This window comes from Cyprinus carpio, chromosome B5 (genome assembly GCF_018340385.1).
Source record: "Cyprinus carpio isolate SPL01 chromosome B5, ASM1834038v1, whole genome shotgun sequence".
Taxonomy (NCBI): Eukaryota; Metazoa; Chordata; class Actinopteri; order Cypriniformes; family Cyprinidae; genus Cyprinus; species Cyprinus carpio.
In genome coordinates this window covers 7967623-7991956 of record NC_056601.1, presented here as the reverse complement: position 1 = coordinate 7991956, position 24334 = coordinate 7967623, and the positions used below count along the sequence as shown (strand labels likewise).

Sequence of the window (24334 nt, the reverse complement as noted above, 5' to 3'; positions counted from 1 at the left end):
AACCACAAATAACACTTCTGAATTTAACGTTCACAAGGGGTTTTCTGCATGAAAGACAGAAAACCAGAGAAATGTCAACATCTTATATATTCATTAAGTCATATTCAGTAAATTTCATTTATTAGAAGAATGGGATCAAGTCACACATTAAAAATAAAATCAAACACAAGGGAAAAAAGGGCTTCTGTAATTTGTTCCCAGATTAACTATTCAGAGAGGTTAATTATGCACAATTTCAAATCTTTAAAAAAAATCCAATAAAAAGACAGAAAAATCTATTTACATTTCATAAAAGGTATAAACACATAAAAACACACAAGGTATTCACTCTATCATAAAAAAGCCAGTGACATAAACAAACCACATATCAATGACTGCAATGTACAGCAAATGTTTATATAAAGGAGAGGGGACATTATATCCTGATGGGGGAACATTCATAGTACCTTCTCTTCCCCAAGAAGTTTCCATCTCATAGTGCGAGTCATGTTAAAACAGCATTGGACATCTTAGTCCACACATAACTAAACAACAAAGCGAATTCTATTAATAGAGAATTGACCTTAGACCCTTTAGGTTTGTGTTCCACTCACAGATTAACCATAGTTCAATAAATTACATTTCTATTCATTTCAACAAAACCGAAACACAGGTCTAGATTCCTAAAATTAAATCTGCACATTTACAACTGCTGCTTTAAAGCTTTTGAATTTTTCTATGGTCAACCAGCATGGAAAGCGGAGTAGGAAGGCATTTCTCATCACATACACACTGATCCTGATTTGTACGAACTTGATCTAGGCACTGAATCTCCACATTTCATGCAGAGTAGCACAGACTACACAACAAAAGATGATTTCTGTCTGAATTCCCCCTGAAACAGATACACAAAACAGTGTAAATATGATTATTTTAGCATTACCACTACTCTGTTGGTAGAATCAACTATTGAAAAAAAAAATCCTGATTAATATCATTTACACAACTAAGATATATTGTACTTACATCACCATCATCCATATCATCTGTTCTGGGCTGTGTATAAACAGCTTGTTGTTTTGTCTTGCTGCAAGAGATCATATATATTTATTACATAATATTTTTTTTATATATAGTATGATATATCAGAAATGAGATTATATGTGCCACAGATAAGAAAAACAACTCTTACCTTTCTGCTTTTTCTGTGGAAAAAAAAACATAAGCAAATAAGTCAATCATTTTGAATTTCTAATTATTATAGTTAACCTCTCTCTCTCTCATTCTTTCTCAAACACATACACTTATGCAGTGAGAACTTACTTGGCAGATATCCCTTTTTTTTGGCATACCAGAGACCAAAGAGGAGCAATCCAACTGCCAGCAAAGCCACAATAACTCCCGCAACAATGCCCCCAACATTTAGATCACCTATAACAAAGAAAAACATCAAAATTAACTAAATCAAGACATCTGTTAGAGACGTAAGTACCAGAAAGATCAAAAATCATACTTGGTTCTCTCTTTTTAGAAAGTCATAAGTCAAAAATATTGCTTTTTGAATAATTGAGAATTCTCAAGCCAAGCCAAAGAGTGGCATTTAAGGCTTTGCTTTAAGTTTGCACCAAGTCTAAAAATAATTACATCAGCATTCACACAAGTGTACAATAATGTTGTTTATTGTAAGCAGCATGCACTGCAGTTATGTTGTCTGCTGCTCTAAATCCTTGAGTGATTTTTATTGGCTGACAATGATCTTATCGTTCCTCACCTGGAAAAATAATCTTAAAGTGATTTCTGTCATGTGTATTTTCATAGAATTTGAATAATTATTACAACTTTATAGTTATAGCTATTTATAGCTATAGTTTTTGTCCTTGGGTGAACACAGGGTATTCTGCAGGATTTTTAAAATCCAATTTTAGGCTTTTTACAACTTTTAAGACACCATATGAGTGGGAAAGGGCACTATCTGTAACATATGTAATCAAACAATGACTGTAAAAATATGATTTACAGTTCAAATACAGGTTTTCACGAAAACAAATTTGATAAAATGGGATGAGTCAAAAGTATCAATTATTATATTTAAAACATGCAATTATATCTTACTAAGCCATATTAACCTGTTTACCAATCCAACGGTTCATATTTACAACTGAGTGATTGCTGCGGGGAAAAAATAAAATCGGTCTATTAAACAAAAAGAGCAGATTGCTTTATTGAAAATGCGAATTCATTCCCTTCCAGTAGGTGGCACTTTTGGAACGCAGAAACAAGTGCTTTCTCCTGTAACCACTGCACTCATGAATGCTTTCAGGCATTACAAACAAAATGAAATTCAGAAAGAAAGAAAGAAAGGAAGAATGAATGAATGATTGAATGAATGAATGTAGTAAGTAAGACTTTTATTGTACCATTTAAGACTTGTTATGGCCTTAAATTTGATACAACTAAAGTCTTTTTAAAGACCCTTGGAAACCCTGGAACAGGCCTTTATTTTAGCCCCCTAACCAATAAGTTGTGAAAGAAAATAACTTGAGACCAAATCTACAGCATCAAGAATTATTCATTGAGTTTCTTGTGTGCTGTCAGACAGACTTCTACTGTATGGGACTACCATCTCTGCCTTGAGAAAGTTTAAGGTAGCATTTTTCAACAGTACTGAATTTCCAGTAGCAAACTTCAATGACTCCCCAAAACATGGGGTATTCCTCTATATAAACTTCTGTACATAGATCTGTTGTCCTACAAAGAATTTTTTTTTTTAATTTGTATTTTTAACTGCATTTTAAAAACTTGAGTAGGTACACCTGATAAAATGTGACAATATCAAAGAAGCCTTTTAAAGTTTTATAATGCAGTGAAATCTAAGTACAGTTATTATTTGAAATCAATGACAATGTTACATACCAGGGAAACACATATTCCATTTCAAAATTCTGCAAATTTCTGACTCAAATTTCCAGACATCTCTGTAGATTTTTCAGACCATATTTCTTAATGAAAAACAAATTAAATTAAATTAAGGGTGTAATAATTAAAGGTTCAATTCGCAATACTAAATTCACAATTTGATACTCTCACAATACTAGAAACTAATATTGTCACAGTAACAAAATTTCAGCAGTCTGTACACCAGTAAAATTTATTGATTCTTGGTACCGTAGCACTGAATTTAAACTCCAGTACTTCAAACAATAGTGAGTGGATACTCTCTAACTTCTCATCTGATTGGACACTGTGTTCACTCACTCAACAGACATGTCTGTGATTGGCTACAGTGGTCAATGTTTCAAAAACATGATGCAAACTGAAACCATCAATGCCCTTCACAGAATATTTAAGACAACAGAATAGGGGCACTAATCTGGAAACACAAAAATTTTGTCCATACGGTTTTCTTTTTCCCATACTTATCCAGACCCTTAAAATACTAAAAGTCAAATTGCCTATTGTATAAGAACCCTGACTTACGGACTTCCATGCGCACTGCATCTCCACGCTGAGGGACGCCTTCTCCATTATTGGCCTCACAGAAATATGAACCGGTATCCAACTTAGACACACTGGCAAATTCCTGATCACACAAAGAAATAAAATATAATCTATATTCTTCCAAAACAATACCAAACTAATGACAAATTCAAAGTGACATTTAAATTCTATAAAATATATAGTTCTTAATTTTTGAAACGTCATTTGTTGTGAATATAAATATATCATGAAAGCCTGTTTCTACCACAGGATATAAAAATAAATAGGTAATTGTGAAAATTCTAATTTTTTTCTATATTTTTTTTTTCAGTTCTGAGTTTACATCTCTTAATTCTGACTTCTTTCTTTGCAATTCCATTGCTAAAGTCAGAATTGCAAGACAAAGTCAAAAAATTCAACAATGTGTGAGGGGAAAAAAGACAGATTTGTGAGATATAAATTCTGAAATGCAAGCAAAATGTCTGAATTGTGAGATAAATAGCCTAAATTATCCTTTTTTATTTTTTATCCTTTCGCAGAAACAAACTTGTGTAATTAAACACACACTCATTATATATGCTTGTTATTCTGTATTTTCTAATATTGTAGATGAACACTCACCAGGTTACCAGTGTTACTGTTCAACTTGTAGGTAAGGTTCTTAAAATTGGGGAACTTGGTTGGATCAACAGGGAGGGGAGTGTTGTCTTTGTACCAAATATAGGTGGATGGAGGGGAACCATCTACATCGAAGCAGGTGAGGACGGCATTACTGCCTGTTGTGACTGATGTAGGGATTCTGGATACAGGCTTGGAAGGAGGCACTGGAGTGGAGGGAGTTACAGTGAGAATGACAAGACTGTTTGGTGTATTATATCATTTCATCAAAGCAATATTCTATGCTATTCACTGTTAAATATAAACAAGGCCAAACCCCACTGACTTTCATAGTATGTATAATTTTTTTCTAAATATCTTGTGTTCAACAGAAAAATAAATGCATACAGGTTTGGAATGATATGAGGATGAGACAGAAGTTTTTGCTGTTGTGATTTATGATGACATGTATATCAGTGACAGGTCTCAGGTAGTACATTTTCATGTTTATCATACAACATGATTTACCAAGGACTGTGAGTCTGATGGTCTTCTCGTCATATCCAGTATTACCAGACACCTCACAGTCATAGTTTCCGGTGTCTGCTCGGGTCACCTTGTTAAATCTAATTCCTCCTTCATACTTGGTGATACGACCTACATACTTACCTAATGAAAAAAAAGCACAATGCTATATATTTTCCTCCATTCACATTTCACACATCAACAAACAATAAGAGAATGCTACTGCAAGGTTATAACAAGAAACTGGATGACAACAGTAAAGTTTTTATCCATACCAGTTGGCTGGTTATCAAAGTAGACCAATGTTTGAGAGCCCTTGTGATCTCTGAACTTCCATTCTACTCTGGGTGATGACCCAAAGTCAGCAGAGTAGGAACATTTCAAGTCAACTCCTAAAAAAGTAATACTTTGTGCATAAATGTTTTTCACATCAAAAAATGAATGCTTAAACCAGGATCTCCCAAAATAGGCAGACCTGTCCTTAGGTCAGCCAGTAGAGAAGGCTCCCCAGTAAATTCTAACACATCACAAATTATTTTTCTTTAATTACTATTCAAAACCTATGCAGACACTACATTATATTTTCTTTATTATTTACATCTGGCTGCCTACTGACTCATAAAAATAATTATAATTTAAAAAACAAACAAACAGAAAAAGCTAAATGAAACTTACCCTCATTCTCTTTCACTTTTACTGAGGGATTAGCAACAGTAACCGTAAACGCATGCAGGCCTGTAGACAGAAAGAGAGGGACTCAATCCTTAATACATCAATAAAAAATAATTCTTAATCACATTAAACATATTATAAATTGCATTAACAGTTGTATCCAGAGTGAAATGATGCTCAGACATCATCTTCATCTAGGCTGACCACTTATTTTTCTATCTAACAAACACAATCAAACTAATGCAACATGACATAGAACCCTGTTCATTTAGAGAGCTCCAAAAATAAATTTACATAATTCGTGAAACTATGCAAATGCTGAACATTTTTAGCATTAAAGGAAACCGATTACTCTTCAACCGTATTAAAGTAGGTTCACACACATCCCATATAATCGTGTAATGTGTTCTATGGACACATTGGACACCCTTAGCAGGTTGGCACAACTGTAAATGTTTCAGATTGATATCAAATGTGTTTTAAACATTTTCAAACACACATTTCAAAATTTCAAAACTTTCAAACATGACAGCAAAGGACAAGCTTGCACTTATGTTGGGTCACAAGACAAAGAGGAGAAACAATTATAGGTCTATTATATAGGTCCGTCGTCCATTTCAAAAAGCCATCAGACTTGCTAAAACAATAACTGTGACACTGGCAAAATGCGCGAGGTTTCATCAAAAAACTGAACTGAACTCTTTATTTTACCACAAATGTAGACATGCAACAGATGAAAGCCAGAAACGTTATAACATTAGGGCAGTTACAACTGCTTTTCCAAATGCTATTCTAAAAAAAAAAAAAAAAAAAAAAAAAACCTGATAAACAACCAATATACCACGAATTCACATTCATTGACAAACATTGCTTGTCGCTCTAACAATTACTTTTGTAAGACTATTTGCCATTCTTAAAGTTTTTCCCATGTGTACTGGATGGAAACAACTATAAACAAACACGATACTCAAATACTCTGAATTCTTGATGACACAGTTTCTCTGTCTGCTCAACAGTAGCCTTATGTGCCTTGTGTTGTATGTATGCGCGCATTCTTGATGCTATCAAGAATTAGCCTAGAGGTTTCAGTGTTACTGGTAGACTACTAATAATATTCAATAAGAAAAATATATAAAAAAATTAACTTATTAAAATACTGTGGCTTTACTGTTAATTGTTTATTTCTTTCTTTTTGGTCACTTGTTCTTGATTGCGTTTCAGCTGTCACAATTTCCTGGTTGTGGAGCTCGGGTTTCGGATGGGGGATGGGTAAGGTGGAAATACAGGTTCTCCAGACCAGGTGATACCGTCGAGCCGTGAATGGCCTTCTTTCACATTTAAACAGCAATACAATGATATTTAAAATGCTGTTTCTATTCGACCTAAATACAAAACTTAAGTTAGGACAATTAGTTACCGTAGCAAAAGCAGATATGCCCAATTTTGCTACGCATGAAGCGCATTATCGAATCATATTTCGAACTGCTTTTAGTTGACTCGGTTCACTGATTCATTGCTTCGGAATGTAATTATATTAAAGTTAAAACCGGTTCGACTTCAAGTGGTTACTCGGAAATACCATTCATCTCAACAAGTACCTTTTCAAAATAACGATTACTTTAGGGAACTGGTCAAATAAGGTCACATTTGGCAGATATAGGCTAAAGTAATGTTTTCTCTTTTTGCAGACCTATACTAAAAAAAAAAACGCTAAATTACACTTTACGCAAATAATAATGTATTTTTAATTTAATAAATGTGAGAAATCGCTGATGAAATGTTTAAGCAATATAGGCCTAACAGTTTTTTATATATATTAAAAGTATAGATTGAATATTTCACAGAAGACATCAGTCAATGACAGGACGTAATAAAAATGATATGTAAACATTAGTCAAACACTGAAAACATGGATTCCTACCTGTGACTGAGACAGAGAGGCAAACAAAGACGAAGGTCAACATATCCACTTTGAAATGCTCCAATGTCTTCCAAAATATTCCTTCTTTTAATGATAAAAATAAATTAAAAAAAATACCTGGTTTTATATTACTTGACGAGAACTTTTAGGGAGTGTTGTATTTGTCTTGCCCTCGCAAAGCCCAGCTGAGTCAAGATAAGCCGAAAGGTTGAAACCAAACGCCCTCCTGGGTGATACTGTGTTACCTGGACTGCGTGCGATTGGTTGTACACCGCTGCGTGACGTCATCAAAGGAAACGCAGGTGCAAATAAGACAAACTACTGAGGAGCGTCTCGCTGCAGCCTGGCCCTGCGTGCGGTGGACATCCAACCCCGCCCACATCCAAGTGTGACGTCACAGACTACGCCCATGTCAAAATACGTGACATTCTCAATCATTTTGAAACAGGAAGAAGCATCAATAAGAAGATAATTTGTATTGTTTGCCAACCGCTAAAAAAGAAGCTGTTGTTTGCCGTGTCGGTAAGTAAAAAAAAATATCTTTGGTCTTTACCAAACGTTGACAACTTTAAGAACGTGTGCGTCATTTGTGTGCACGTGCATAAACAACAGTATTTTTTAATTTCAACTTCACACAGGCACGTTATTGCTAGCAACAAATATACTTGTATATATATGTGTGTGTGTGTTTGTTTGTGTGTGTGTGTGTGTGTGTGTGTGTGTGTGTGTGTGTGTTTGTGTTTGGGGGCGGGGGCTGAGATGAGTGTTTTTATGTTGGGGGGTCTATCTATCCACACATGTATGTATTCGTGGCATGCATGCGTACACACACACACACAAATACATACATATATACATACATACATGTGTAGATAGATAGAGAGACAGATAGATAGATAGATAGATAGATAGATAGAAGGCACAAGTCTTACAACATAAAATCAATTATGAATCAATGTGCAATATTTTTTATACCCTCCCCCTCCACACATAACACTCATCTTACCCACTCAGACACACACACTTCATCCCTCTTACACATATGTACTTACCTGTCCCCCCCCCCCCCACCACCAACACACACACACACACACACAAAACACTCACATACATATAACCTCTTTAATGATATACTCTGATCACAGTACCCATGCACAGTAACTTGGTTGGGCAACCGCATCATTTCATTATGTCTTGCTGGATAACTCTGTGTATGTCACAGATTATCTTTGTATTCTTCTATGTTAACGAAAAGATCACATCATGTTTGTTTGTCATGTTTTACAGCATTCTACACATTTTCAGTCCAAGCCTGATGCAGAGCAGTTCTCCCGGGTTAAGGGGTCCCTCCTGCAGTTTCACCAGTGAAGAAAATTACTTGTTACAGTTCACTTGAAGGACCACATAAGCCATGCAGTGGTGCTTGGAGGTATGGTGAGAGCATTTCTTTAGATATTGATTGATTTTTGTGGTTTAAAATCATAAATATGTTTATGTAGAAGGATGAGGTAAATAATTTTTAGTGGACACATATACCCCCAACACGTATGTATTCTCTATTTTTAACAGGAGCGACAAGAGGACATAAAGTGGAAGTTTGTAAGGGACATTGGTCCAGCGTGGTACAGAGTCATCGTGGGTTATTCTGTGGGGAGGTGACAGGGCCTGCCGTTCTCCAGATGGACAGTAAAAATCAACAGAATGCCATCAAAGACTACCTGGAGGGAGAATCTGAGGATATATTAAAGCAAGGAATCTCTCTGTGTAGTCTATGTATGTATGTGTGTGTACTGCATGTCAAGAACTGTTTATCTGATCATTCAGCTGCTCAGACTTTATAATATTTGGAGCATACCTTTTGTTAAACACAACCAGTCAAGTTTTTGAACAGTGAGATTTTTTAATGTTTTTAAAGAAATATCTTCTGCTCATCAAGCCTGCATTTATCTAATCCGAAGTACAGCAAAAACAGTCCAATTTTAAAATATTTGTATTAATATTTTGCTTTTGTAATATATTTTGCTATTTAAAATAACAATTTTCTATATTTCTATTAAAATGAAATTTATTCCTGTGATTTCAAAGGTGACTTACTCCAGTCACATGATCCTTCATTCTAATATGCTGATTTGATGCTAAAAAAACATTTTATTATTATTATGTTAATACACTGAAGACTGGAGTAATGATGCAGAAAATTCAGCTTTGATCACAGGAATAAACTGCATTTTAAAATACATTCAAATAGAAAGCAGTTCTTTTAAATTATAAAAATATTTCACATTACTGTTTTTGCTGTGTTTTGGATCAAATAAATGCTGGCTTGGTGAGCAGAAGAGACTTAAAAAATTTTTTGTAAAATTGTACATGTAATTATTTTTATAAAATAATAAATATAAAAATACCCAATGAAACAATGGATGCCTTTTTCATTCATCTTTAAGTATGTGGAGGACCTGGACATGTTTCATATCAAGTTGTGATGAACAAGGCCTGAAGGTCAATGTCATGTTACTTATATAATCTATCAATGCAATCTTTATTCAGCCTAAGTATGTGTAGCCTACTGCATATGGGGAACTGTTGATTCTATCATTCAAATGTTAAAACTTTATGATAAGTGGAATAAACCTTTAGAAAATTAAATGACAATTATATAATACCAACTTTTACAATAAATTTGCATACTTTTACAATACCAAAATCTAATTGTCCCCTTTAAATTTGATGCATTTCAATTTTGCCTTGGGTAGGTCAAAATTGTTTTTTAATAAATGTGAATTTATCTCATTACATAAATGAACAAGGTAAGGTTTAAAAGTTTTAATTGACAATAAGCCTACTTTAATCAACATAAGCGTTTTAGGAGCTGTTATGATGACAAAATCAGCTCCGTATATTAGACATATTAAATATATATTAGATTTAAGTTGTGCCATTTTAGCCTAGACATCCTTTACAAAAATAAGAAAACGTGTATTAGTAAAACGAAGGACAATATTATTTTATTTAGATCCCATTAACTTCCATAAATTGTTTCAACATACTTCCGGGTTTCCAGGTACGGGGATGGGGAAATCATGTATATCTATGGGGGAAATCACATGAGGAGACGTATTTGATATGGGCGTGGCTTTCGTTTACGTCACACTTGGACGTGGGCGGGGTTGTGTCGGGATGGGCGTGACTTCTGACGTCACACTTGGATGTGGGCGGGGTTGGATGTCCACCGCAGGCTGCAGCGAGCCCTACTTGAAACTACTTAGGATACACCCGGTTTGGGAGTTCAAACCGTGGCTTACATCCGTATTGTGAATTTTATATGCATACTTGGCAAGATAAATTCTAGATAAGATTTTCAGGAACAAATCTGTCGGGGGGGAGTGAAGAGTTATGGGTCTTGTTAAATAAGACTTTGGTAATGTATTATTTAATAGTCAAAAACTAATACACTTTGTTAAAATGATATTCAATATCGCACTTTAAAGGTCTTATTTTTACAAATTTGTGTCATGAACCATGACATCTCTTTTATGACATTACAGTATATGAATAAAACTGATCTTGTCCCCACATATGTGTTTAGCTGAGAAAAAAAAATAGCTGGAACTCATAAAGAACACATAAAATGCTAGGAATGGAAAATGAAATTATTTATCTGAGAGTCTTGCATGACATCTCTTGGGGAAAACTTGTGGAGCCAGAGAAAATGAAGTTGTAAAAATTATGTTGTCAGTGAATGCTTTGAAAAATACACAGGTGCTGGAAAATAAAAGAAAAGTATATTTGATTGTTCTTTTTAAATATTTTTAGATATGTTTTTTTTTTTTTTTTACAGACAGAAAATCTACCAAAAATTGTATAGCTGCGGAGTAGAACAACATGACTCCAGCAGCACTCTTCTCACTGACAAAAACTAACCACAGTATGTAAATGTGGTTTGGCATTTCTCATAGGGGAGGGCCTAAATCAGCTGTGTGGTTACTGGTTACCATAGTGATAGCTGTTGGGCTTCAGAGGTGTTTTTTTAACCCTAAAAACAGAGGCATGCTTTCTGCTTTAAAATTTTGTTAGTACATATTGTAGGCAATCATTTCAGCAACATCTTATACAAATGAATACACACACATACACAGATTTTTTGTAATCACTATTGAGTTCTTTTGCATAAATATATTTTATATTCATATACAAAGTATAAAGACAAACTTTATAACAAAAAAAACCCTATACTTTGGCCTACACTATAAAGATGTATGTCTAGGTTTATATATATTGTAGATTGTCTTTAAAAACTATGCAACATATTGTTCTGACACTTGACTTTCTTTATTTGTTGAACAGTATAGGCTAATACAAAAATGTAGCCCATGATTTTTTTTACTGCCACTGTGTCCATTTTTCAAATCAAAATGTCAATTCACTGAAAGAACAATATTCATTCCGTCCATCAAGTGTTATAGAAGGAACTTATTGTTATTGTTAGTTATATGCCATCAAATAAAAGCTTCAAGTGTTTAAGAATAATAGTTTCTGTCTGTCTTCCTCCTCCCTCATGTAAATGTGGGTGTTCACATACACACTCTAAAAAACGCTGGGTTAAATACAAACCAGCACTAGGTAAAATATGGATAAACCCAGCGATTGGGTTGTTTTTGACCCAGCGGTTGCGTTACAGCGTATTATTTTACCCAACTGTTGGTTGAAAACAACCCAATCGCAGGGTTTGTCCATATTTACAAAGCATATACAAAGTTGATTGTAAAGAAGAAATTGGGTAGGAAAAGGTGAACAAGTAACATAGATGACTGCAAGCTTGAGAATACTGTCAAGCAAAGCTGATTCAAACACTTGCGAGAGCTTCATAAGGAGTGGACTGAAGCTGCAGTGCATCAAGAGTCACCACGCTCAGACATCTTCAGGAAAAGGGCTACCAAGCCACTTCTGAAACAGAAACAACATCAGAAGCATCTTACTTGGGCTTAGGAGAAAAAGAACAGTTGTCCAAAGTCCTCTTTTTAAATAAAAGTACATTTTTCCATTTCATTTGGACATCAAGGTCTGGAGTCTGGAGGAAGACTGGAGAGGCACAGAATCCAAGTTGCTTGAAGTCCAGTGTGAAGTTTTCAAAGTCAGTGATGATTTGGGGTTCCGTGACGTCTGTTGGTGTTGGTCTATTGTGTTTTATCAAGTCCAAAGTCAATGCAGCCGGCTACCAGGAGATTTTGGAGCACTTTATGCTTTCATCTGCTGACAAGCATTATGGAGATGCTGATTTCCTTTTCCAGCAGAACTTAGCACCTGCCTACAGTGCCAAAACCACTTCCAAGTGGTTTGCTGACCATGTTATTACTGTGCTTGACTGGCCAACCAACATGTCTGACCTGAACCCCATGTGGAATTTATGGGATATTTTCAAGAGAAAGATGAGAAACAGTCGATCCAGTAATACAGACGAGTTGAAGGCTCAATAGTGCCTCGGCAGTGCCACAGGCTGATCGCTTCCATGCCACACCTCACTGATGCTGTCATTTGTGCTAAAGGAGCCCCGACCAAGTATTGAGTGCATAAATAAACAAACTTTAAAGAACTTGAACTTTTCTGTTTTGCAAATACTTTTTTTGACTGATCTTAGGAAATATTCTAATATTCTGAGATACTGGATTTTTGACTTGATTTTTGAAATGTTTTACTTTACATATAATTAATCTAAAATATATTAAAGTTTCACTTTTTGAAATAAGTTACAAAAAAAATAATAATAATTTGAGATGCACCTGTATAATATGTATGATTTCCTGATAACACACATCTAACCATTTTGGAACAAGCTGTTCCAGGATAGTTTGTTTTTGGGCTGAGGAGGACGTTTTTATTTATGGTATTTAAATAGTTTGTTGAACTATTTTATTTCATATTATCATAGAATATAAGCCTGATTTATCCTGGAATATTCCTTTATGTTTTTACTGTCTTACTGTAGGTCAGGTGAGGAGGGAGCTCTGTTTGCTGTGAAATGCACACAACTCATGTGGAACTTCTTAACAAGTATATTTTCACCATTGCCATTTCACATCCATAATCTGTAGTGTCTGCTTGTGTCACCTCAATATACCTTAGTCCTCCTCAATTACACTGTGATATGGCCTTCATATTGAGCTGACGAAAGAAAACAGATACAATGCAATGACATCCCCCAACATCACAACTGCAAAATGAATAACTACTTCTCATACAGTATCCATGTTTTTTACATATCAATCACAATGAAAAGTAAATGCTTCTGCAAAGTTATAACGATAAACTGGAAGACAACAAAAGTATTAATGACACTAGGCCTATAGTTTTTCAAATGTTTTAAGGTAAAAATATTTGCATTGTGCATTTTCAGACCCGGGGGTGCTTGAAGAACCAGCTTTAATGTTTAGAAGCAGATGAAAATAGATCTGGATGTTTTGTTTGACAAATGATTGATTTAAAAAACATTGTAGTTGAAAATACTGAACATATAGTACTAAAAATACTAGACTATACTAGAATTTTCTAGTAAATCACTTACAGTATATACAATTAAATTAATTAAATTAAAAACATCTGAAATGATGACAGTCTTGAATTCAGAGTAGTGATGTTGAATGGAATTTAAAGTTCTTGTCCAAGTTTTCGGAGTTCCAACTGTTACTTTGTTTTTTGTAATTCTAGTTTTTGTACCTTGTTATTTTCCATGTTTCCCTGTGTTTTGGCCTACTGTTTGTTTGTTATTTTCTCATTAAAAACCCTGCTCATAGATCCTAGCCTCTGCCTGTTTTCCCCAGCTTCTCCTCAACATTACACAACAGCTCACCATTAGGATCTAGCAGGTATGCAGCTTCTCCTCATGCGCCAGGGTGAGGCTTCCCTTGAGGACCACACCCGTGAGTTTTTGGACTTGTCATACCACACTCACTTTCCGCACAGTTCACTCCTTACTGGATTCAATTAAACATTTATAATCACAACTACTCAGTTATGGTCCTCAAGGGACCTTCTGTGAGTTTTAGCTCACTCTCCAACTCAGCGGATCCTCCTTCACTGTGGAGGGGGTGGAGGAGAATCCAACCTGGCAACTCCAGAACCCCCTAAACATTTTTTAGAGAGAGCTATGCTGATGTTACATTCTGTGCCGAGGCTTCGGAGTGCGAGTCGAGAGATTCCTGCAGCTTTCAGTGAAGTGAGTATCGATGCTTGTATTGCTTTAGACTCAATGTCATTGATAACGCCCGAAGCCTCGCTTGGTCTGACTGGTTTAGGAAGCGGTTCAAATCTTGTAAATTCACATTCCCCTGCCCTGTTAAACCCAGCCACTTTCCAGTTGTAGCCTAATAATATTGTCCCTCCTGCCTATTATGAGCAAAGACTTGATTCACACCCATTCACTTCAAGCCAATACGTTTATTTCACAGTTATATTATATTATGTTATAAAATCATTATATACCACTAGTAAATACATATTATATTCATATAAATAGATTAGTCTATGTGGAAATTGGTTTTTTTTCCCCCTACACCATTATTTCTAAGCCTTAACTGGCGGAAAATACAGTGTATCACAGATCACATCAGGTCATCTGTAATGTATCTGCATATTTTACACTCTTAGGCCGCTAGGTGGTAGTTTGAGCAGATGATACCCCGAGAAATGAACCCTTTTGAGAACCACTTGGCTGAAAAGCTTCAATGTTTCATGAGGCTTGATCTCGCCATTACTACTATGCTCCTCGAGCTCAAGCTCTTCTGCTCTGCCTGTGCCGCTGTGGAGGTCTTCTGCTCTGCCATGGCTGCCTGACTGATCCAGTGGCTCCGCCCTGGTTTTCATCTTCACCCAGGTCACCCGATCCACCGGCTCCACCCTGGTCTTCAGTTTCTGCCCAGGTCAGCTGATCTGCCAGCTCCACCCTCGTCATCAAATTGGCGATCTCCTCCCTGGTCTCCAGCTCCTCCCTGGCCACTGTGAGGTGAGGAGGGAGCTCTGTTTGCTGTGAAGTGCACACACCTTGTTTGGATCTTCTTAACCAATAATTTTCACCATTGCCAGACATCTCACAGCCATAATATGTCTGCTTGTGTCACCTTGGTAAACCTCAGTCCTCCATTACACAGTGATATGGTCTTCATGTAGAGCCGATGAAAGAAAACATCACAATTAAATCATGTGGAATATGAATGACTACTTCACATACTGCATGCATGTTTACAAGTTAATGTTGCTGAAATGTTACATGGATAAACGTACTGACAACAGAATTTATAATAACAGTATAGTTTTAATCCATACCAGTTTTAGAAAAACATTTATTTAAGGCAAGGCATGCCAAATCAAATGTTACTGAAAGTTGTTTTGGGGTAATTTGGAGATCCATTGTTCTGCACCATATTGCAAGGTAAGAAATACAAACAATATAACTAATTTTCAATTCTAGATATAGCTTCCATTCTCCAAATACTCAAATTTAAATACTTTAAGGTAAAGCAGAAGAAGCAGAAGAAGAAAATAGATCTAAATGTTTATTTCTGACAAATGGATGTAATATATATATATATATATATATATATATATATATATATATATATATATATATGGAAAATATTGAACATGGTACTAATAAATGCTAGATCATTCTAGTTAATCAATTATTTGATTAGCAAAATTAAAAACATCTGAAATCATGACATAAAATAAAGTCCTGGGTTCAGAGCAGCAATGCTGAATACAATTTAAGGTTCTTGTCCAAGTTTTTGCAGCTCCAACTTTAAGTTGGTTATTTCTAATTCAAGCTTTTGTATCTCTAGTTTTAGTTTTATCTCTTGCAACATGAATACACCATACTGTTTTTCCAGCATGTGGTTTACGGTGATCTTGCTTGGGACATTCTGGGTCTCTGTGCTCAAGCTGCCCCTCACAGCTGGTACTTGGCTGTTGTCCTCATTACCTATATAACAAAAACAAAGTTAGCTCAAATGTAGCTAGAAAAACTAGCAGAAAAACAACACTCTGCTCTCAAGCAGAGCTGTGATAATGGAAATAGGAAGTGATGTTTCTTCTTTTGTTTCAGGCAATAGATTGGCCTGCTCTCATGACTCGAAGGATTCCCCAAAATACTCTGCATACACTTCTGTAGCTTTCTGTTGTCCTTTTTTATGTGTAATGTTTGGTTGTCCCCCAGTTGCTGTACTGCTTCTTTTAATTATCTCTTTCTTTACTTCCTGCACCGTGTTTAGAAAATGTTTTTAAACATCTCTAACAATTTGTTAATTAAAAAAAATATTTTATGGCCTTGTATTCTTCTTAAATGCAACTGTACTTAGGTTAATGGCTATGTTTGTGCAACCAGCCTGCCCCATGTATGCTAAAGATTTATATTTGTTTGCTTGCATTAGGCCTATATATAAAATTTTTTTAGGTGGTAGATCTGATCAAATGTGAGATTAAAGTATAATGGAAGTATACTGTAGTTATCTAAAGGCCTGTAGTGCAATGACAACTGAAGTGAACTGAGTAGTATGATTTGAAAAGTAAAATGTTATTACTTATATATATTGTTGATAACATATTGAGAGCACATTCTCTGGTGAATCCGGAAGTCCTATAACTGCCACTCGGTGTGTAAATGTGCTAGGGTTGGGCCAATAGACGATGTCATCGTCAATCGCTGATGGCTGACAGACATTTTAGTTATTTATCTTATTAAAATGGTAACTGGTTTTAAATTATTTTAGCAGAACTTTATTGCAGTTGTTAATTTGTTAGGCGACTACAAAACTAGATAAGCTGAAAGGCTAATAGGTTACTGTGTTACCTGTACCCTGTGTGTGATTGGCTAGAAACGCGACACGTTCCCGCTGCGTGACGCAAAGAAAGTAAACCGAGAAACTTTTCTTCTGATATTGCTCCACTATTTTTCACGGCAGCATTGGGGGAATTGGTGATCCTCTGCCCATCTTGACTTCTGAGAGACACTGCCACTCTGAGAGGCTCTTTTTATATTCAATCATGTTGCCAATTGACCTAATAAGTTGAAAATTGGTCCTCCAGCTGTTCCTTATATGTACATTTAACTTTTCCGGCCTCTTATTGCTACCTGTCCCAACTTTTTTGGAATGTGTAGCTCTCATGAAAACCAAAATGAGCCAATATTTGGCATGACATTTCAAAATGTCTCACTTTCAACATCTGATATGTTATCTATACTCTATTGTGAATAAAATATTAGTTTATGAGATTTGTAAATTATTCCATTCTTTTTTTAATCACAATTTGTACATAATATTACCAGATTAAAGTCATAATATTTTGAGAATAAATATATTGAATTAAAAAACAACTACACAAATAGTAATAATTACTATATATATATATATATATATATATATATATATATATATATATATATATATATATATATATATATATATAATTATTACTATTTATGTAGGTTTTTATTTTTTTTATTTTTTAAGTTTTCTAAATAAAAAGTATAAACAGTAGCATCATTTTGAACCAGGAAGGAAGGATTTGTTACAGGAGGAGAGGATAAGGGTTAAAAGGTGTTAAATCATTTAATAATCAAAAACTAAGAAACTCGCTGAAACAAGAAATTATTATTGCTTATATTCATAGTCATATTTTGAGAAGTTGTTGTCGATCCAGACATCCATTTGTGTAAAATGTGATTCGAGCATACGGTTAGAAATGTTGACAAGTGAATAAAAGCAAAAGAAAAGTGTATGGTATTTTTGATATGATTCTTCTTTTTACTATTCCTCTTCACCATTACCTTTATCAAAAGATACTGCAAATAAAAGCTAAACATTTTTAATGTTATAAAAATTATTTGAGGATATAGACAAGTTTTATAATAATATAATGCAACCTGAACATTATTGCAGACCACATACGCCCCTTTATGACAGTGGTGTTCCCTAATTGCAGTAGCCATGCTGCAAAAATTGTTCAATGGTTTGAGTAACATGACAAAGAGTTCAATGTGTTGCCTTGGCCTCCTAATCTGACTGAGAATGTATGATGTGCTGGAACAAAAAAAATCCAGTCCATGGAGGTCCCATCTCACAACTTGCAAGACTTATAGGACCTGCTGCTAAAATCTTTGTGCCAGATACCACAGATGTTCAGAGGTTTTGTAGAGTCCATGCCTCGACGCATCAGAGCTATTTTGGCACCACAAGAAGGACCTACGTGATTGGTTGTTTTAATGTTATGGCTGATTAGTGTATGTACGCCTACAAGGATTTTAAAATGTGTACGTTATAATGTAGATTGAAAGTAAAGTATGACATTAACTTCCCAAGTTTCCAAAGGGTGTGGTTTAATTCACAAATTCTGATTTATAATTCATAATTTGTTTTCATTATATAAACCTTTGTATTTAACCTGGAATATTTTTACTTGCATTATTGAAAAGAATTTTTCATTTAGGTATGAATTTACATGCATACAAAACTTTGCATGTGATGTATCACATTATTAGGCACATACACCAAAAGAGAACAATGTCCAGCTTGTAATTTTTCGTGTTTTCACCAGAAGCTTGTTTGCTCCAGCCAACCTTTTCACACTCTCGTTAATAATAGTATATGAGGTTCAAACTAGTACAACTGCTTGATTAATAATTTGTAATTGTTTGTTTTTGATATACAGTATTTTTATTCCTGATCCAGCGTCACCAAATAGGTGCACTTGTGCTTGTTCACCAAACGGAGTTAAATAAATCAACAAATCTACCAGTGTTAACATTTAAAACGTCATCAAACTTGTGTCATGAAACTTAACATGAAGTTCAATAAAGATTTGATCAAACAATATTAAGTAAAGACATTGTGTAAATTAAATTTACTGGGAAGTGTACATTTCATAAACTTTTAAAGCTGGTGTTTTGGCCTAAGTTGATTGTCAAGGCATTGCGTAACTTCGACTGAATAGACAAAACAATAACATTCTGCTTAAAGAACGCAATGAAGGTAACCAAAATGTAAACATTTCAATGCTTAAAAAAAAACAAAAAAAAAAACCATATCAAACACCATCACAGTAGTCCTTCAAAGTATGGTCATTCTTTAGACACAGATCTACAAATATACAGATCTGACAGTTATACCCAATTTCAGTGCAGTTAAGATTCCAGACCACTCTGCAAATAATCTGAAACAATCAAAGGCTGCGTGTGAAGTGAACAGTGAAGAAGACAGAGAAAAGTGTGATTGTCCACGCTAAGAATTTCAAACATGAATAAACAGAATTAATGACAAGACCAGGGCAGGAGAAGCTTATAGTTGATCTGCAGTTCTTCACTGAGAGTCCATTGATGCTGCCACTATGCCGTGCTGTCTTAACTGGGCTCTGATCATCTGATTCTTTGATTTCCATTCTTCCATCTGTGTGTGTAGGTGGAGACCAGGCATAAGAGAGAGAAAGACCGACTGTATGAGAAAATGAAACCGTGTTGTCCAATTTCTTTAAAACAATCCCACCAACATAAAGTGCAGAACTGCTATATGTTTGACTTCGGAAATGCTATAAGCAGCAGCAGTTGTTGTACTGGAAGCTAGTAGTTATCCTGTACTGTTCATTAAAGTATTCTGAAAATATGCTTACAATATCAGTTTTAATAAATGAAAAACTAACACTTTCATTTGAAGTGGATAAGTTACCTCTTGTTTAAGAAGCTGATTGTCCATCCTCAGTCTATCCACAGTATTAAGTTCCTCCTCCAGTCTTGCATTGCTCTGACGCAGCTCTTGGATATAATCACATGCCTTGGACAAGATCCCACCTTTACTCTACACAGAAGAGCAGAAGACAATCTGAGGCAACAAATTTAAATTTTCATTTAGTTTAACTAAAAATGTGTACAAATACAAAAAGTTAAACTCAAAAATTGGAACTATAAAAGGCATTCAAAAAAAAAAAAAAACATACATTTTAAACAAATTAAAACAAAAACTAAAACAAATAAAATCTAAATCTAAATATTAAAAATGTATAGCATCCCCGTTATTCTACAGTAACACTGTACATTATACCTTTAAATAAAACGTTCAAACTGGACACTGCTGGTGGCTTGTGCTAACTAAGCTTACTTGACCATTTTTGGTTGCATCCACATTGCAGTCAGGAATTGTTTTGGAAAGCTGGACAATCCAGTTGTTGATCTTGTCTCTCCGCCTGCGTTCCACTGAGGGGAAAAAACACTTACATTCAGACAGAACTCTACGACACGGTTAAAGATAAATCTATTTCTGTCTAATATGAAAAAGAGCAGCAGGGATTGGATAATGAGATTCAGCTGCCGATTTCAAACAAAACAGAATAACCTTCATTATGTTGAGCCCTCCGCTTGTCATCCCTGGAAGCACGCGGTGTTCCCGACTTACTGTGAAGAATATAGGATTCGTTGAAGACGTTGAGAAGAGACAGAATACTGTGAGAGGACATGTGGTTTTATGTATGTGATATGAGAGAACAACCTCTGCTGTGTTGTGGCTAGAACTTCCTGAGGTGACATCATTACATAGAGTTGACCTGAAAGAAAATGAAGGCAGGCAACTGAATCTATCCATCATTAGACATAAAATATAATTAAAAGCATGTAACTTTCACTTTTTAGCTGTATATATTAATGCTACCTTTTGTAAGGAAACTACTTTCATAGAAAAAAATCCATCACTGTTACACTTTTCTACAACAAACTATGAGAATACCTAGAAACCACATCAAGTACACTAACATTTTGGGTTGGTAAGATTGTTTTAATGAAAGAAGGCAAAGGCTCACAAAGACATTTATTTAAATAAAATATAATTCAAACAGTAAATGTGAAATACTACTACTATTTAAAATAACTTTAAAGGGATACTCCATCCCAAAATGAAAATTGTCATTAATCACTTACCCCCATGTCATTCCAAACCCGTGAAAGCTTCGTTCGTCTTCGGAACACAATTTAAAATATTTTGGATGAAAACCGTTAGGCTTAAATATCTTAAATTGTGTTCCGAAGCCGAACTGAGATTTTAGACTGAGACTTCCAAGCAACATTTCTTATTATCAATTTTGAAAACAGTTATGCCACCTAATATTGAAACCATGACATTTTTATCCAGGATTCTATAGAAAGAATTACCTGTATTTGAAAGAAATGTCTGAACATTTTGCAACACAATATATGTCTTTACTGTCACTGTAGATCAGATATAATGTGTCCTTTCTAAGCTTTAGAATTTAAATGATATTGAAAATGTAGTTTGGCATTACCTGCAGAGGTTGGTTGAGATAGTACCGAATCAGCTGTGTGGAGATTGGTGACCATGGTGCTGGCTGTTGTGTCAGAGATGGTGGCAGGATAGTAGTATTGAGTCTCAGACGTCTCTCCCTCTAGACTCTCAGACTGCGAGATCACAGCCTATAAATACATGCACACAAGCACCTACTAACACAACTGCCTCTTCAATATAAAACGGTTTCAGCAACAAGCTCAAATTTCTATTGCTGTTGAAAAAAAAAACATACCTGGGTTACAGGTGGTGTGGCTGCCTGAGTTACTGAGGGAAACCCAGTCACCACGCTGACTGCTGCAGCCCCATCTGCCTGTCCTTCTACCTGCCCATCAGCCAAGTGGATCACCCGGTATGTCACCTGAACCATGGAGGTCAAGGGTTTACTCATCCTATCTGATGATCTGTATTTACTATGCATACTATGCATGTGCCACATACCTGCCGCCCTGTTCCTTCCGTTTTTACAAGATGATACTTAATTTGCTGATCTGTGGAGAATGCGGCAGCTGACTGGATGGCTGTGATAGCCAGTGGGTCATCTGCTGTTTCAGCAACACCTGGTAAAGCAACAAGAAGATTTTGTGAAGCAGAGAGATCAGGTATTTGATCAGCAAATGCAGGGGTGATCATCATCCTCCTCGTTTCCCCAGGCATGTCCTGGATGGGATTTCTAAATTGCCTGTAATGTCAGGGTTTTGGCTTTTTTTTTTTCCCTATTGACATGCTCTCTCTACAGTCAACATACATTATGTGCATTTGCTTATTCGTTGAAGAGCCCACCTTTCTCACATTCCACGATTGCTCGATTATGCACAATGCCTGCATGGTATTGAACTTTTCACTCATAATCTATAGCAAGTATGAAAACATTAGGAAAACAAAGCCAAAACCCACGCTTTTTAGGCAATTTAGAAAAGAGGACATATGGCCACCCTACTGAATCTACTGATGGGTTTTTTACTTGCTTGAGAAAATATAAAGTTTGTATCTTCATGTGCAGGTGCATGTACTATATATACACTGTGTTTAACACTAGATGGTGCTATACAGGCGGTAAGCGGTCACAACAAAACTGAAACTAAAGACTGACCTTCACCCAAGCATTTTCATGTTGTGCATTTCCCTAAACACTACCACCCATAATGATAAAGGGGACAGTTCAATCATGGTCAGCTTATGTACAGTTCAATTTGAACATCTCACCGTCTTGCAGTATGGAAGAATCTTCAGGATCAGGACTATTATGGTTTCTAAAAAGGAAACAAAAAATGTATATATAATTAAGGAATGTATAATTATAATGCTAGACTATATCCAAGTATTAGGAAATGTTTATATTACAATATAGTACCGCATAGGTGTTTAAAATAAATAGGCTTTAAGTATAACGTTAATACTGAAGGTGAAACTTGCTTCGTATTTTTAAGCAAATTGGTGTCAAGACTTCGAGGTCCTCAAACGTAAACATTAACTTCCAAAACAATAGCTAGTAAAAAAAAAAAAAAAAAACAGGAAAGCAAAGGAGCAGATTTGATACTTAAAAACCTTGCACAACTGAGCTTGGGCTACATACTGCTCTTAAAAATGTCCAACAACTCATAGCAGGTGTGTGGCGTCGGCGACGTGTTATAGATTTTTATGCCGTTGCGTTAAAACTCCCATCACACCGATGTGTTGAGAAACCGCCCGCAAAGCTATAACGTTACATAGCTCATTTTACGAACTGATTACATATGTTGTCCATTTACTTTTAACTGTGATATTTATACCACGATCATTAGAATTACTTCGACGAACTCGGCAAGAAGCAAAACAAGAAATGACACAAATTAGCATTTAGCATTTGAGCTAACTTAAGAAAAAAAAAAAGAGCGTGAAAACCGTCCCGCTAAAAAGTTTGTATGTATAAATCAAAAAATAACCCATATTATTTACCCCCCCCAAAAAGCATTACCTAGTTATATTTAATAGAGAGCTACCTGTTTGTCGATAGCAGCAAACGTTCAGACGACATATCCTTTTCTTGCGCATGTGCAAGTTTGTTTTAATGTTAGTCACTAGAGGGCGCCATACACTGCGTCATCATTTTACTTATACTGAAAGAAGTTTATTAGGACATGTTTGTAAAGCGCTGCAACAAATAAACATTACATCTTTCATAAAACCAACACAATCCCAATCCGAATAAAACCTTTATTTTATTTTAGAATTCATACTTAAACCAGTCAAACAGTGAGTTCACTTAAAAGAAATTAAAATAAAAATCCCACATCAGTTTACATTGTCATGGACATGAGCTAAAAAAAATTAATAAATTAAAAAATAAAACAAAATATCACATCAACAAAACAGATTACTTTGTAGTACAAGCTAAAGGACTTATAAATTGTTGTTTAAGGATTGCTGTTGTATCAAGATACACAATCTAGACTCAAAGAAGCTCTGACAACAGTGGGACAGTGAGGAAAGCTAGCAGGAGTGCTGCTCCGCTGTGTTGCATGACACACCAGGCAGAACAAGTCTGAAGCTTACCTGGAAAAGCAAAAAACAAAACAACTGAAGTATGCTTCCTTGTCAATGCCAAGCAATTAAGTTGCCAATTATAATTTACTAGTTCAGCTGCAAAATCTACTTAGTCAATAAAAGCAAGATTTAGCCTAATAAGTGTTAAACGCTAATAAATGTCACTTACTCTTGTCCACGACTGCAGAGACTGACACTGGGGTGGCAGTTTGTTTGATGTAACAGGTGTAATTTTTGGGTTTGTCATCTGAGAAACCTTTCAAATTCAGCTTACACACGTTTTCCACTAGAGAGACAGTGGCACGGT

The 24334-nt window shown here is 35.3% G+C and overlaps 2 protein-coding genes across 7 annotated transcripts; both read right to left on the bottom strand.

Annotated features, from left to right (window-relative positions):
• Positions 1-103: 103 nt before the first annotated feature.
• LOC109101449 (junctional adhesion molecule A-like) lies at positions 104-7474 on the bottom strand. Of its 2 annotated transcripts, none has more exons than XM_042724056.1 (10): positions 7172-7474; positions 5254-5313; positions 4854-4970; positions 4582-4722; positions 4078-4280; positions 3457-3559; positions 1299-1410; positions 1172-1184; positions 1006-1066; positions 104-874 (listed from the first exon to the last, which is right to left on the bottom strand). In XM_042724056.1, exons 1-9 carry the CDS (start codon positions 7212-7214, stop codon positions 1022-1024), a joined length of 837 nt encoding a protein of 278 aa, XP_042579990.1. In that variant the 5' UTR covers positions 7215-7474; the 3' UTR covers positions 104-874; positions 1006-1021. The 2 variants fall into 2 exon arrangements, with proteins under 2 accessions (XP_042579990.1, XP_018970356.1); XM_019114811.2 differs by having other exon boundaries at positions 1303-1410; positions 7172-7469.
• An 11376-nt stretch (positions 7475-18850) lies between these two features.
• On the bottom strand, positions 18851-23682 carry usf1l (upstream transcription factor 1, like). Of its 5 annotated transcripts, none has more exons than XM_019063603.2 (10): positions 23459-23682; positions 22708-22754; positions 21943-22061; positions 21737-21862; positions 21482-21629; positions 20695-20749; positions 20542-20600; positions 20308-20402; positions 19879-20007; positions 18851-19647 (listed from the first exon to the last, which is right to left on the bottom strand). In XM_019063603.2, the coding sequence occupies exons 1-10, from the start codon at positions 23533-23535 to the stop codon at positions 19516-19518; spliced, it is 987 nt and encodes a 328-aa protein (XP_018919148.1). In that variant the 5' UTR covers positions 23536-23682; the 3' UTR covers positions 18851-19515. The 5 variants fall into 5 exon arrangements, with proteins under 5 accessions (XP_018919148.1, XP_018919151.1, XP_018919152.1 ...); XM_019063606.2 differs by having other exon boundaries at positions 18851-19602; XM_019063607.2 differs by having other exon boundaries at positions 18851-19602; positions 21482-21614.
• Between the last annotated feature and the right edge of the window lie 652 nt (positions 23683-24334).